The sequence below is a fragment of the Zootoca vivipara genome, chromosome 14, assembly GCF_965207765.1.
Source record: "Zootoca vivipara chromosome 14, rZooViv2.hap1.1, whole genome shotgun sequence".
Classification (NCBI taxonomy): Eukaryota; Metazoa; Chordata; class Lepidosauria; order Squamata; family Lacertidae; genus Zootoca; species Zootoca vivipara.
Genome location: NC_142597.1, coordinates 2,666,687 through 2,682,650, shown reverse-complemented (window position 1 = coordinate 2,682,650; position 15,964 = coordinate 2,666,687). Strand labels below are relative to the sequence as shown.

At 46.4% G+C, this 15,964-nt stretch overlaps 1 protein-coding gene across 2 annotated transcripts in view; it reads left to right on the top strand.

Moving 5' to 3' along the window:
• PHYHIP (phytanoyl-CoA 2-hydroxylase interacting protein) overlaps positions 1–15,964 on the top strand; it is a 54,026-nt gene that overhangs the window by 27,532 nt on the left and 10,530 nt on the right. For both annotated transcript variants that reach the window (XM_035139789.3, XM_035139788.3), the window contains 3 exons: positions 7,443–7,626; positions 12,511–12,685; positions 15,682–15,799. In XM_035139789.3, coding sequence (XP_034995680.1) covers positions 7,462–7,626; positions 12,511–12,685; positions 15,682–15,799 — 458 coding nt within the window. In that variant the 5' untranslated portion in view covers positions 7,443–7,461. The remainder of the gene's footprint in view (positions 1–7,442; positions 7,627–12,510; positions 12,686–15,681; positions 15,800–15,964) is intronic.

The window sequence follows — 15,964 nt, the reverse complement described above, 5'->3', positions numbered from 1 at the left end:
TAAGGTGCTATTTTGAGAACATCATTTCCTTAGCAAACATGTCCGCTGCCATATGTATTCTGCCCTGGTCAAACTAGTTTGGCTAGGATTTGGGTAGTGATTCAAGCTGTACTGTATAATACTGGAACTAGCCCCTGAGTATGTCTAGTTGTCTGTGTGTGTTTTGGTGTGCCTGTTATTGGAACCCATAGAGTACCGGTAGTATATATGATTTGTTTAACAGACTTTTCTCCACCCCATGCCCAGAGTAGATTTAAACAGTGTTTACATTCTTTTCTATCAAGACAATGTGCATATTCACCTGTGTGTGTGTGTGTGTGTAAAAGTGTGAAGTTTTTTTTAAAGAGTGAAATTAACTAGAGCACAAACAGCTTGCAATTTGGTCTAATCAATTTAACCACCTCACTAATCTGTACAGAACTAGGGAAAGCATCTACAGTTTGGAACGAGGCAGGAATGGTCCAGACCCTTTTCTTCCTGTAAACATATCCCAGTTGGCTGGGTTTCCCAGCATCTTGCTGCCAGAGCACACTGACTAATTACTACTTTCCCTCAGACTGAGCCCTAGCTTGTTTTATTGAATGAACACAACTCTCCAGGTGGGGGTGGAAAGCCACATGATTGAATTTGAGAACTTCTCCCAGCAACTCCCCCCCCCAAAAGGTAGCAGCATCATGAGACGGATGCATTTTCCAGGCCTGTTAGCTCATTTCTAAAAGGAGGTGCCAAGGCTCAAACCAAACCCCCAGACTAGGACAAAGGAGGCCATAAGGCAGACCCTCCAAGTGTCCCTGTTTTCCAGGGACAATCCTAGATTTACAGAAGCCATCCTGGTTTCCGGTTTGACCCCAGAATGTCCCACTTCCTTAGGACATCCCTGTTTTCATCAGAGAAATGTTGGAGGGCATGGAGTTATCCGGCATCTGAAGGCAGCTCTGTACAGGAAAGTTTTTTTAAAAAATGTTTAATGTTTTATTACATTTTTATATATGTTGAAAGCCACCCAGAGCGGCTGGGGCAACCCAGTAGTAGTAACAACAATAGTAGTAACAACAACAACAACAACAACAACAACAACAACAACAACAACAACAACAACAACAGAATAGGATGTCCCTATTTTCATTGGCAAAATGATGGAGGATATGCATAAGGTTGTATCTGCAAGCTTATTACCTGTAAAGTTACATCCTATTGGTATGTCATCCAACAGCAACTGACTTGCCCCTCTCCCACCTGGGTTTGGAGGCCTTCTTACAGGAAACTGATGGTGTTGAGCCTTTTAGCTTCCAGTGTGTGTTGTGGAAATAGTGTTTTGTAGCTTTTGCTTTGTTAATAGCTTTGGTACTCTTGAGCTCCCATGATATGAGAGTGAACAGCAGGTTCCTCATGTTCATAGCCATTATCTGAGTTCTCCTTTAATGGGTTTAACCTTTTAAAACCTTGCCTCCAGACTAATGAGATTACTTTCTTTAAACAAAATTTTAAAAATCCTTCCAGTAGCCCCTTAGAGACCAACTAAGTTTGTCATTGGTATGAGCTTTCGTGTGCATGCACACTTCTTCAGATACCTGAAGGTCTCTAAGGTGCTACTGGAAGGAATTTTTTAAATTTTCATTAAACAGGTAGGGTAGCCTGCTGACAGGACTCCTGTGCCCTTAGCAGCAGCATCACGGCCAGAAATCATCAAGTGAAACCGGATCTGGCATGAAAATTTCAATTATGGCAAAACGATCACTTGTTGATTTATGGTAGGGGAACTAGTGTACCTGCCAGATTTTTAGAACTACAACTCCCATGAGCGCCAGCCGGTATGGTCAATGCTCAAGAATTATGGGAGTTGAAGTTCTAAACATCTAGAGGGCCCCTGATGGGCTACCCCTGATTCATGGCCACCATGTGGCTGTTAAGGGCACTGGAACTCTGCAGTGGGAAAATTGAGGTAACTCTTGTAAGTATCATTTATCCCCACAATACCTTGAGAGGCTTCCTACTATTACTCACATTTTAGAGAGAGAATCATTGTGGCTGAGTAAAAGAGATTTGCCCAAAGGCTATCCTGTGTGTTCATGTCTGAATTTGGCATAGACCTGATTCACAGTCATTGCGGTTCGAGGACCCGCCCCCCGCGAGAAATAAAGACACAGTGGCACATGGTATTTGAGTTAATGGGTAGAATAAGGCCACAACTTTATTGGTTAGAGCAAGTGAGAGGTATTGGCTTAGGCATTGGACACCCTAGCAAGCATGACTCCATGCTCAGCGGGGGGTCATATTGGGTTAACACCCCAAGGAAGGAGCCTGTTGATGCAAATACGACTGAAAGCTCCCCCTGGTGTCACCGGGGGTCGTGCCATGGCCCTAGCCACCAGCAGGGCGTCGGACAGGATCCACGACCGCCAGATCCCTTAAGGGGATACCCCTATAAGAGGAGGGTTGGATGATGGCGACAACCAGTCCTCGAACACACCAGACAAATACCGAAGAAGTTGTGACGAATTGCTACGAGGCAGGCGAAAAAACCAAGAGGCCGGTGCCAATTAGCCAATTGGATAAAAAACTCCTACCAGGCCCCTTGGGCAACCAAAGGCGACCAACCAAAGTCCATAGCAAGGTCAAAGCGAACACCCTAAGGCAGGCATGTCAAACCTGCGGCCCTCCAGATGTTTTGGCCTACAACTCCCATGATCCCTAGCTAGCAGGACCAGTGGTTGGGGGAGATGGGAATTGTAGTCCAAAACATCTGGAGGGGCGCAGGTTTGACATGCCTGCCCTAAGGGAAGACCTAAAGGGAGGGTGGGCGGGAGATCCGTTGAGGGGCAGCAGCAAAAGGGGAGATCTGGAGGCTGCCGCGCTCTTTTGAAGCAGGCCAGCCAGGGCCCTGAGCGCGGCAGCAGTTATAGGTGGAGCAGGGGGCTGAACACGCCCCCCTGCTTGGTGCGTAGAGCGGGTCCTGCCCACAAAGTCCCCCCTCCCTGAAGAGGAGGGATCTTCTCCCAGGGTTCACTCTAAAAACTCCACAGTGACTCGTAAGCATTTTTCTTACGATTAACTCTTCATCTGTCCACCTGTCAGAAGCCTCTTCTGTTGGATTGCCACGTTGCAACCGGAGATTCATGCTGCAGCTTTGAAATGACCAGTTAGGCACCAGAGACAGTTCCTCCCCAGTTCTGCCATCTACCTCTATTTCTTCCTTGTGACTATCTCCAGGGGTATACCAAGCAGGCAAAAGAGAGGGGCAGGTGGAAGAAGCAATAACTTTGGCATCTCTTGATCAGCTGGCAAGTTGTTAAAGTCACAACATGAATCTCCCAGTTCAGACAACTCTGGCAACTCTGTTTTTGTCTGCTGGCGTTTCGGCTAACATTCTTTATAGGCCCCCATTTCATTTGGCAAACACGGAAGGTGAGAGTACACACACACACACACACACACACACACACACACACACACACACAGCTCTGCTTGTACATGTCTGGAATCAACTTCCACCCTTGGCAAGCTATTAGAATAAATCATAAAATAATCCATTTGTAAGCACATAAGAGACAATTGGATAATTATAAGCAGCCAACATGGATTACTTAAGGACAAATCATGCCAAACCTGATTTCCTTCTTTGAGAATGCAACTGGTTTGGTGTGTAATTTAAACACAGAGGTTTTGTAATATATCTTAGACATTGACATAATAAAATTCGGGCATGCATAGCTCAGTTGGTTAGAGCATGGTGCTGATAATACCAGGTTCAATCCTCTGATGGGACAGCTGCATATTCCTGCATTGCAGGGGGTTGGACTAGATGATCCTCAGGGTTCCCTCCAACTCTACAATTCTATGATTGCTCCAGCCCTTTTGCTGTTTGGTCCTAACCGTGTGTATTTAGAAATGGGCCAGTCTGTTATTGGGCTTAGGACTGCAGCCCTGAGTTGGCTTTCTGGCTCACCACCTGGAGAGCTATTTTGCCTTAAACATCCCCATAGTTGTGAAGGAAGATGCGGTTGCTGCCTTCGGGATGTAGGAAGATTTGTACAAAGTTAGACCATTGTTCCATCTAGCTCAGTAGTGCCTACACTGACTAGCAGTGGCCCTCCAGGGTTTCAGAGAGGAGATGGCGGGTATGCCTTTGGCATGAAAAACGTATGTTGTGCCACTGGGCAACAGCAGCCCTTTCTTGCCTGGCTGAAGCTTCCCCAGTGCTACCACCCACCCTCTGCCTGCCTGCCTGCCATGGGTCCTGCTTGTTCTAGTAAGCGGGAGCTTTGGGGCTTGGAGAAGGGGACATCGCAACATGATAGCCCTAATACTGTATTAAGTCCCATCAGTTTCAGTTGGGAGAGCGACAACTCTCCCAAGGCCAGTACTTTCCCCCATCTCTTGCACAGTTGCTCTGGCTAAGACCAGAGACCTCCTTGGTCACACAATGCATTGCTCCCCCAAATGCTTGTTCGGTTTCTGATAATTGGTTCTCATGGGAAACTTACAGATTCTTGCTTCACACAATTAACTCAAGGCAGTGTCAATTTACTTAGTCATTTAGTCGTGTCCGACTCTTCGTGACCCCATGGACCATAGCACGCCAGGCACTCCTGTCCTGTCCTCCACTGCCCCCCCGCAGCCTGGTCAGACTCATGTTCATAGCTTCGAGAACACTGTCCAACCATCTCGTCCTCTGTCATCCCCTTCTCCTTGTGCCCTCTATCTTTCCCAGCATCAGGGTCTTTTCCAGGGAGTCTTCTCTCCTCATGAGGTGGCCAAAGTGTTGGAGCCTCAGCTTCAGGATCTGTCCTTCCAGTGAGCACTCAGGACTGATTTCCTTCAGAATGGATAGGTTTGATCTTCTTGCAGTCCAAGGGAATCTCAAGAGTCTCCTCCAGCACCATAATTAAAAAGCATCAATTCTTTGGCGATCAGCCTTCTTTATGGTCCGGCTCTCACTTCCATACACCACTACTGGGAAAACCATAGCTTTAACTATATGGACCTTTGTCGGCAAGGTGATGTCTCTGCTTTTTAAGATGCTGTCTAGGTTTGTCATTGCTTTTCTCCCGAGAAGCAGGCGTCTTTTAATTTCATGACTGCTGTCACCATCTGCAGTGATCATGGAACCCAAGAAAGTAAAATCTCTCACTGCCGCTTCTATTTGCCAGGAGGTTATGGGACCAGTGACCATGATCTTGGTTTTTCTGATGTTGAGCTTCAGATCATATTTTGTGCTCTCCTCTTTCACCCTCAATAAAAGGTTCTTTAATCCCTCCTCACTTTCTGCCATCAAGGTGGTGTCATCTGCCTATCTGAGGTTGTTGATATTTCCTCTGGCAATCTTAATTCTGGCTTGGGATTCATCCAGTCCAGCCTTTCACATGATGAATTCTGCCTGGGCATACAGGGGCCACAAATTCAGTGCACAAACTCACATTGCACACCTCATTTTTATGACCTGCATTACAGAATTACAGTTTGGACAAACAGGCCAAACCCTACGCCAAAGGATAAATGGACATAAATCTGACATCAGGAACCAGAAGACAGAAAAACCAGTAGGAGAACACTTCAATCTCCCAGGACATTCTATACAAGATCTCAAAGTAGCTGTCTTACTACAAAAGAATTTCAGAAATAGACTGGAAAGAGAAGTTGCTGAATTGCAACTTATCACCAAGCTCAAAACCATGGAGGGACCTGGTTTGAACAGAGATATCGGGTTCTTATCTCATTATACATGATAAGCGATCTTCAGCCATCTCAACCCTTGCTTTTTCATGCAAAACCATTTGCAGTCGTTTGCGGTCATCAACAGCTATCAGCCAGTCAATCACCCATTTCCACCACCCTTCTGAGTGATCCCCCCTCCCCATCCCCACCCCTCCCCACCCCTTCCCTACATAAGTGCCTGGAAACTTCCATTTCACTGTATCTGAAGAAGTGTGCATGCACACGAAAGCTCATACCAAAATAAAAACTTAGTTGGTCTTTAAGGTGCTACTGAAGGAATTTTTTTATTTTACTTCGATCCAGACCAACACGGCTACCTACCTGTAACCAGAATTACAGTTTGACAGCCTGTTTCTCCTCGACACTCACAGGTTTGAACAAGGCAGGTGGATGCATGCTTGACTGTGTATTAGCTGTGTACCAATTTTATACCAAGCATGTGTGATTTATGTGAATAATAGCAACACTTATTTTTATTTTTATTTTAAAAAAACCATAGCTGCAGCATTGTCCAAATTGTATCACTCTCCAGCTTGTTTGCACAGTGGTGTTAAGCCAAACTGCCTGATATGAAATGGAAAACAGATTTCATACTCTGCAAGACAGGGTTACTTCAGCCTCCACACCAAATTATATGGAGATGCCTATGTGGAGCTTTCTCTGTATGCCTCTTACATGCCTGCAGATGTGTTTCCCTCCCTACCTGAGCTTCCCCTTTGTTCTGCCTCAAAACAAAAACATCCCCCTTCCTTCTGAGCCTGTTGGCCATGAGCCCCTTCCCTCCCTAGCACCATCTGTTCTGAATCTGTCCCTTCCGATGCTTGCCATGTACTCTCTGAGCATTGACATCTGCAAGGAGCCGTCTGCTCTGTCAAGGCTTTGTGTGGGATGACACCCGCTCTTCAGATGGCTCCATGGTTGCAGAAAGAATTAATTAGACACAGGAGGGAGGGGGGTAGTTGGGGTAGAACGGGTAACTATAGAGTCCCTATCTTGAGGTAAGAATTGTTTGGGGAAGGGCTCATAGCTCTGTGGTTGATATAGGAGAAAAGAAAGTCAATTAAGTTCACATTTAAAGGTGGATCTGCCTAATTCACACTTTTTGAACTAAAACACCACCATTCTTTAAGATTTGTGCTGCTCTGAATTGTGCAGTGCATTTCTTCCACCAAGAAATATGTACAAAAGGGTACAATCTAAGGTGGTGTGCGTTAAAATGCATATATAGGAGAAAATAAAATACAAAATGCATTATATTAAGGGAATTATAAATATCACAAATAAATCTCAGGCAGCATTTCGTACAAAAAACTGTGTATATTGGGAGAAATTTAAACCCAGGTGCTGATAAATTTAAAAGATTCTTTAAAAGAAAATAGCAAACTGTCGAGGAGAACAGAACTTAAGATTAGGAAAATGAGGAACAGAGACAAAAACTGAAGTGGACTGATTTGCCATCCCTAGTGGGAAAGCTTTTCCTTTGCATGCAAAAGGTTGCAGTTACACCTAGAGGGCTCCAGGTTGAGTAATGTCCAAGGCAGCTTACGAGGCCTTCTCCATCTTCAGAACATTTGGTAAGGAGGGTGACGTCACCAGTGGCAAGCAGCCTCAAGGCATCTCGTCCTTGTGACAGTGTGTTCTGGCCACACCCAGCTGGACCTTGGTTGCTGCAAATCTCCCCCCTTGAACACCCATCTTTCACTGTCTTTTGTCTGTTCCAACCATAGGAGCCGAACTGGCCGGATCATGGAGTTGTTGTCCACCCCACACAGCATTGAGATCAACAACATCACCTGTGACTCATTCCGGATCTCCTGGGCCATGGATGTTGGAGACCTAGACAGAGTCACTCACTACTTCATTGACCTGAACAAAAAAGAGAACAAGAACTCCAACAAATTCAAGCACCGGGTGAGCTGTTAAAATGGGCTGCCGTGGTGTTCAGCAGGGGTGAAACAGAAGAACCTGTGGACCTTCAGATGTTGTTGGACTACAACTTCCATCATCTCTGGCCATTGGCCAGGCTGTCTGGGGTTGATGGGAGTGGAAGTCCAGCAGCATCTGATGTTCTTCACCCCTAGCATACAGGGCGGGCCAAGACATGCTCTCAAATACTCACATCTCTATTCAGCAATCCCTTCAGCCAATAAAAACCATTCCCCCTTTGTTTCAGTTGGCCCATTAGATCCTTGTTGGCAGTTGCTGATTACCAGCCACTCGGGGTGAGCAATGAGATGCCTTCCTGATGGGCTGGGCTGTATGTTCTGTGGCTGCACTGCCCACGGTCAGTACTGATGGGAGCAGTGGTCCAACACATACAAGGCAAGGGCACAAGGCAGCCTGCCGCCAGTGCTCCATACTGTGGCTGCCTCTATAGGAACCTACCAGTGCTTCTGATAATAACCAGTTCTCTCTCTTGGAAGGCTCTGGGCATTGCTCTGTGGAAGGCAAACTTGTTCAGTGGCAATTTTTTTTCTCCAGGGAAGCCTGGGAACAAAAGCTTTTTCTTACTATAAAACAGAGATGGGCGAGTAGCTTTAAAAGCTGTTTGAGGGGTGTGTGTGTGTGTGTGACACCCTCACAATGAGAACACTTAAAAAGTATGTTTCTGAACAGAGGCTTCAGAGTCGTGAAATGAATTACTCACATCTTTCTCCCTCTGAAATGGAGGCACTAATTTGGATGCTGTTTAACAGGTTGGTTGCTTGGTTGGTTGCTATGACAATGCTACTTAATGTTTAACATTAATTTACACACACACACAGAGTTACACTTTCTGTGAGAAGGTTTTCTCCCCTCCCTTTTGCTGCCGTCTCCTGACTCTTCCCCATTTGCTGTTGCCACAGAAACAGCCTTGCTCTGCAAAGGAGCCCCAGTGACCTGCTGGCTGGTGTGACCATGTTCTCCCTTACTAACAAAGATTTTTAAAGCACTTGCTCTGTTCATTGGGCTATTCCAACTACTTTGAAAGAGGATGGGTTTTTTAAACCCTTCGTCAGTTTCTGCCTAGGGTTTGTTATGGGCATGGGTAGGCAAACTAAGGCCCAGGGGCCGGATCTGGCCCAATCGCCTTCTAAATCCGGCCCGCAAACGGACTGGGAATCAGCGTGTTTTTACATGAGTAGAATGTGTGCTTTGAACCACTTAGAAGACACCTGGGCATTAAGTAGTAGTGATATTGGTAGTGGTAGTAGTAGTAGTAATAATAATAATAATAACTATGTGGTTGCTTCTTAAAGAAATATTATTTTCATCATCACCACCATCAATGGGCAGGGAGTTCCATGTGGAAATGGAACAGACTTGTGAAAGAAAACATGCGCAGCTGACACAGGTGGGAAATAGACTGACTTGTCCATTCGTATCCCTGCTATGCTATATGCAGGAATGTATTTTATTTAGCATGGAGACATAGGTGCTTATGTGAGCCCCCCATAATCTGAAGTGGTACAAGCTGGATGCAGGTTTAGTCGGGTTTTGGGATGAGGGTGGAGAGGCAATATTCTGCTGCTGTATTTCACAGGAACATACTGCCCTGTTCATCAATAATTACTGATAGCAATAAATATTGCAGTGTTCCACAGTAACCAAGTACTATTTTAATGAATGTTATAGTTCTCCACACTTAATTTATACTGTGCCTTTTCTTCCGTGAGCACTGTAATCAAAAAGCCTCCCGACATCCATCTTTTTATGGCACCAAGGATGGCCATTCTTCAGTGTTTCAAACAAGACTTTGATGCACATTGATATAGAAGCTGGGATGTTGTGCTCAAAAGTTTTTTGAAACCTTTAGAGAAAATGTACTTTTGCACCACATAGTAAACACATATTATAAAGGAGGGCTGCAGCATATTGTCAGTTAACAAGTTACCGGTAGATTAATATATTAAAAACCTTTTGATTTATTAAAAATTTGCCCCCATTAATCAGAGAGCAGATATTTTAAAAAAGCTTGTTAATTCTCACACAAAGGCAAGGTCACTCCTCCTCCAACCTGGCTGTTCAGTGGCTGGCAGCTGCTACCAGGCATCAAAAGCTGTTGAGTGCCCATCAAAGTAATGTCTTCAGCTGAACAAAAGACTAGAGCCATAGTTCTTAAACTGTGGGGCAGCTGTGACATTTTGGGACAAATAGGTTCCTAAAGCAGGTGGAAACTTCTCTGCACTCCAACCAAGATGCAGGTAGTGTTTTGAATGCCTCTGGCAGGCATCCTTCACAGGTCCATGTGGGATTTGTGGGAGCTTGCTGCTGCGCCCTCATTGCCCCATCATCTCCCATGCGATTTAGAAGAACAGCACTTAGAAAGAGCTGCCAATTTCTTCTTACAATGTTTCTCAGCCCGTTGTTTTAGGAAAGCATCATCAAGAACCTTTTCTGTTCACCTTCTAGTGCTATAGTGGGACTTTTACTACCTAGAGTCCCTTGCACTCTTGGCAAGGAGGTGTATCAAACAGGAATGGGCAGCAGCCAAGGAACCCACAAAATACCACCCAAGCAGGTGTGGGGAACCACTGGCCCCCCAGATGTTACTGAACTACAACTCCCATCATCCCTCACCATTGGCCGTACTTGCTGTGCCTGATGGGAGCTGTAGTTCAACAATATCTGGCAAGCTTAGACAAATGGGGAGAAGAATAAGGTAGAGCCCTGATGCCTATAGAGCATGGCCTCTGAGCATAGGTTCTGCTGAACATAGGAAACTGTCAGATCTGGCTGTTACTCTGATTGGCAGCATCTCTCTTGGGTTTCTGGCCCAGAGGTCTTTCGCACTCCCTGCTTTTTGGTCCTTTTAGCTGGAGATGCTTCAGGGATTGAACCTGGGTCAGTCATGCAAGGTATGTGCTCTCCCATGGAGCCATCGCACTTCACAAAAGATCTGAACACACAGGCACTTTTATGGGGCAGCAAGTAGCCCCTTCCCTTTCCTGCTCCAGGGTTGGGGAAGAAACTGGTAGCACTGGCCAATTTTTACCAGTTCTGCCTCTCCCAGTTAATAGCCTGGCTGTCATCAGGGCCATAGCTAGGGGGTGGTGAGGTGGGCCCCCGCTAGGGGCACAGACAACATCGGCTTAGAAATATGTCCATAAATAAGTCTATAAATAAAAATATTTTTTATTGCCTCATAAGAAAAGGTTTTAAATAGAGGGTGAATTGAATGGGATGAGGGGTTGGAGGAAAGGTGGAAAGAAGAGCCAATTAGTCCATGGCTAGGGGGCGCAATCTGGACAGTTTTGCCAGGGGCACAAGATCACCCAGCTGCGGCTATGGCTGTCATAAACAACATCATTTCCAGTTTGCAAACAATCTGTACAGACAAGCCTCCCCATCTAATGCAATGCATAGACAAATGCATCAGGATTAAAGGTTCCTGAATTAGAAGATCTTTAATAGTGGGAACTGGGGACCCAGGTGGCGCTGTGGGTTAAACCACAGAGCCTAGGGCTTGCTGATCAGAAGGTTGGCGGTCCGAATCCCTGTGACGGGGTGAGCTCCCGTTGCTTGGTCCCAGCTCCTGCCAACCTAGCAGTTCGAAAGCACATCAAAATGCAAGTAGATAAATAGGTACCGCTACAGCGGGAAGGTAAACAGCGTTTCCGTGTGCTGCTCTGGTTTGCCAGAAGCGGCTTTGTCATGCTGGCCACATGACCTGGAAGCTGTATGCCGGCTCCCTCGGCCAATAATGCGAGATGATCGCGCAACCCCAGAGTCGGTCACGACTGGACCTAATGGTCAGCGGTCCCTTTACCTTTACCTCTACCTAATAGTGGGAAAGAGGGCCTTCTCCAGGGTGAATTTTTAAAAATCTGCTCTTGCCTGTTAATAGACTATTATTATTTTTAAAAATTATGCCAAGGATTCCAAATGATGAATTTATCTGTTCCTAACACAACATGTGGCATCTTGTACCTTGTTCCAGTAATGAATAAACAGGCTCAGCTCCTGCACAAATGAGTCATGTTGTTGTTTTCCCTTTGCCTTATTCTTATAATATAAATTATTTTAAATTATGTATTTTTCTTCCACATCCTGAGATCTCAGAATAAAGGGCACTCTGTACATATTTTAAATAAGCAAAAAGTGGAGGATATGTTCTGCTGAAAGGCAGGTTCCCCCCCACCCATGACTTCACCTGTACAGTTTTGCGGGAGTGCCAGCTGTGAGTTGCAGAGCACCCTCTCGGCTTGCATGAGATAATGGGGAGGCCCAACAGTCCTGGCCAGTGTCCTGCATGGACTGAGGTGGCACCCTAAAAACATTGTTGCCAAATCCTCTGCTTTGCCCAGGTGCTTTCCTGCAGCCACACAGAACTTTCATGGCAGACAAGTAGATATGGGAAGGTAGAAAATTTGGAAAGTAGACTATTTGGAGAGCACAACTAGTTTATAAAGCCCGGAGTGGGTTGGTGCAGGATGCACAAGGGTCATCTTATTTTGTGGACCAGCCTTTGTCAACTTTTGGCCATCCAGATGCTTTGGACTGCAACCCCCATTAGCCCCAGTCAGTTCAGTCAGAGTTGGGATGACTGATGGGAGTTGTAGTCCAAGGCATCTGGAGGGCAAAGGTTGGCAAAGGCTGCCATAGATCAAAGGATGGCGCACAGCCTTTTATCAGGCCAGGAGAACGTAACTTTCCCCATCTGTGGCCAATCCAGAATTGAAGGAAGAAGCGTAGGTGTCTCTTGGCTTCTCCCTTCTCCTGATGGTGTCTAGGGCCATGGGGCCTTTCCCAGGAAACTCCAGGCCCCCAATCTAGTTTGATTCCTGACATAGCTTGATTCTTTTCTTTGGGCAGGATGTCCCAACCAAGCTAGTGGCCAAGGCAGTTGCTCTGCCCATGACTGTGAGGGGCCATTGGTTTCTGAGTCCCAGGACGGAGTACAGTGTGGCTGTGCAGACGGCCGTGAAGCAGAGTGACGGGGAGTACCTTGTGTCTGGATGGAGCGAGACCATTGAATTCTGCACAGGAGGTGAGTGTTCAGCAGAAGCCTTGATCCTAGGCAGCCCTAGGCAGATATGGCCCTCTTGAGGGGGCCACATACCCAGAGATGCACTTAGTACAGGCATCCCCAAACTGCGGCCCTCCAGATGTTTTGGCCTACAATTCCCATGATCCCTAGCTAACAGGACCAGTGGTCAGGGATGATGGGAACTGTAGTCCAAAACATCTGGAGGGCCAAAGTTTGGGGATGCCTGACTTAGTATGTACTAGAACCATAATAGCCAACACGTCACACTCCAGATGTTTTAGAAGACAACTCCCATCAGCCCCAGCTAACATAAGTAAATGGTCAGGGTTGATGGAAATTGTGTTGTAAACATCTGGAGCAGGGGTGGGTAGCCTCTTCTGGCCAGAAGGCTAGATCTTTATCTCCTCCACCTCTGGGCAGAGTCACCCACCTGTCAATCACCTGACAACATCATGACATCCGCTGATCCACTTTCCAATTGTTGGGACTTCAAAGTGAACCATGGGACTTTCCAACAGCCCTTAGTAAACATACTGTATTTGTGTGTTTAAGAGGCACCCCTCCACCATTTTTCCTTCAAACTGCAAAGATTTGAAGGAGAACAGAGGTTGGGAGCATGCTCCCATTTGCCTTCCAGCTGATGGGCAGGTGGGAACACACCTTCAAATGCCCTCTCCACCTTCTCCTTCAAAGTTCCATGGAGCATGCTGCTCCCGCCATCACCTGTGGTGCAGGGGGGCATGGCTTCCTATAAATGGCCTTGTGGGCCAAATGGGGAGGCCTGGGGGCCAGGTTTGGTCTGCAGGCTGGAGGTTCCTCACCCCTGATCTAGCAACCCATTTTGCTAGAAAGTGTGCTCTTTTGTGCAGCCCTCTGACTCAGTTACCAACTAGATTGATGTTTAGGTGCCTATTTTGCTTTAAGAAGGTTTTTCCGGAAGTTTGAACCAGCATTGTTAAGGACTATTAATTGCAAAACTGCAGAAACAGTGTCATTCATTTCAATGAAAATTAAATGACTGAATTTGTATTCTCTGGTTTTTTGTGTGTGTGTCTTACTAAACACTACTTAAGTAGCTTGGGTTGCAAAGCAGCTTATAAATCAGCAGATAAATGAAATACATGCTAGAATCAGAGAATAATAGAACTGCAGAATCATAGAATTATGAAGTGGGAAGGAACCCCCAGGCTCATCTAGTCCAACCTCCTACAAGGCAGAAGTCATAGTTAAAAATCCCTAAGAGAGAGACATCCAGCCTCTGTTTAAAAGACTCCAAGAAGGAGGCCAGGCAAAGTGGCTGCCTTGTGCAGCGGATCTTTTGTGCTAGAGATACTATGGCAGTGCAGGGGACCTAATTCATGGGGACAGCAGCCCCTAGAGTTGCTCTCTTCTGGAAGACCTGCTGACCTCGAGGGCAACATTGGAAGAGGGTGAAAGGTTGTTTTCTGCTGCTCCAGAGAAGCGGACACGGAGCAATGGATTCAAATTACAAGAAAGAAGATTCCACCTAAACACTAGGAAGAACTTCCTGACGGTAAGAGCTGTTCGACAGTGGAATTTGCTGCCAAGGAGTGTGGTGGAGTCTCCTTCTTTGGAGGTGTTTAAGCAGAGTCTTGACAGCCATCTGTCAGGAATGCTTTGATGGTGTTTCCTGCTTTGCAGGAGGTTGGACTGGATGGCCCTTGTGGTCTCTTCCAACTCTATGATTCTATGATCCTGGAGTCACGGCCACAGGGAAGGCCTCTTTCAGTATACCCCAGACACCTTGATTTTGTAGTTCTTATTTTTAAAAGGGAAGCTTCTGACTTTTATGGGTGAAAAAGATACAAGCGGGATGCGGCAGCGCTTGTGGCTCTCCATATGCTGCCTGACCACACTGGCTGATGGGAATTGGAGTCCCAGGGCATCTGGAGGCCACAGCTTCCCCACAACTAGATAGGAGGAAAAGCTGGCAAGCAGGATTCCCCCCAGCTGCTCACTAAGGGCTCATCCACACTTCCACTTTTCCTGTGTCTAGGAAGCAGAAGTCTGAATGGGCCCTAAGAGGTAAATTTATTTCACTTCCCAGTAAGTTCAAAGGAACTGAGATAGCTGATAAGGCCCATGGCACTCATTTTGAAGGGAAGCTTTTTTCCTCCAATGAAAGCTTTTGCCCCACAAAGCAAATTGCAGACATGGGGGCCCTGATCCATTTCAGGACTGCTGCAGTGACAGCCCCCCCCCCCTGCCTTGCACCTGGGTCCCAAACCAAATCACTCCCACCCCAATGTCTGCAATTTGCTTTCTAAAAGTGTCATGGTAAATTTTTGAAATGCAGAAGCTTATCATGACTGTCCCTGTAATTAGACTGAAGAATATCACTTCCTTCCCTATGGAAGGACTCATTATCACTTCTTCCCTATGGAGGATTTGTTAATTATTGGGGTGCTCCAGAAGAGAATGTCATCACTCCTGCTCTGAAAAAAGAGGAGGTTCTGCACTCCTCCACATTTCTGCTCCACAACACTATGGCCTACAAGGCACTTCAGCAGTCTCAAAAGACCTACTTGCATGCATGGGAAAGGGAATGTGGGCCTTTACTGTATGTTTTGAAGTTTAAGGAATAAGGGAGATTTTATAACACACACACACACACACACACACACACACACACACACATGTTTGGGCTAGCTAAAAGGCAGGCCCTTGTTTGATGGGAGCTGGAACAGGCTGAGTGGTGCTGAAAGGTAGTAAATCCAGATTTCGTGATGAAGCAAGAGTCTCTGAGTGGGAGGCAAAAGGCATGCCATTGCAAGACGCCCAGAGCAGGTGAGGTGGGCGGGAGTGACAAGCAAAGAGAACTGGCTGGAGGGAAAAGATCCAGGTGTGGGAAGAAGAAGAAGAAGAAGAAGGGGATAGGGATAGATTGGGGCGGGGGCTGAAGGGAGGTGGAGATTGGTCATGCGGCAATTGATTGAGAATGTGATGAAACCCTGTCCCCTTGGTGTCCCCTGCAGACTATGCGAAGGAGCATTTGGCGCAGCTACAGGAGAAAGCCGAACTCATTGCAGGGAGGATGCTCAGGTTCTCTGTCTTCTATCGGAACCACACCAAGGAATATTTCCAGCATGTGAGGTAAGGGCTTTCAAGCCATGTGCAAATGGGGACCAGAGTGACTGGAAATGGGTGCTGGTAACCCCATACCTTCCTCCACGCCAAGTTGCCATATCCCATTGTCACGGCGGTTGTTTGTCCATATCCCTCTTCTCCCTCTGACAATTTTGCACTGGACAGAGGTGT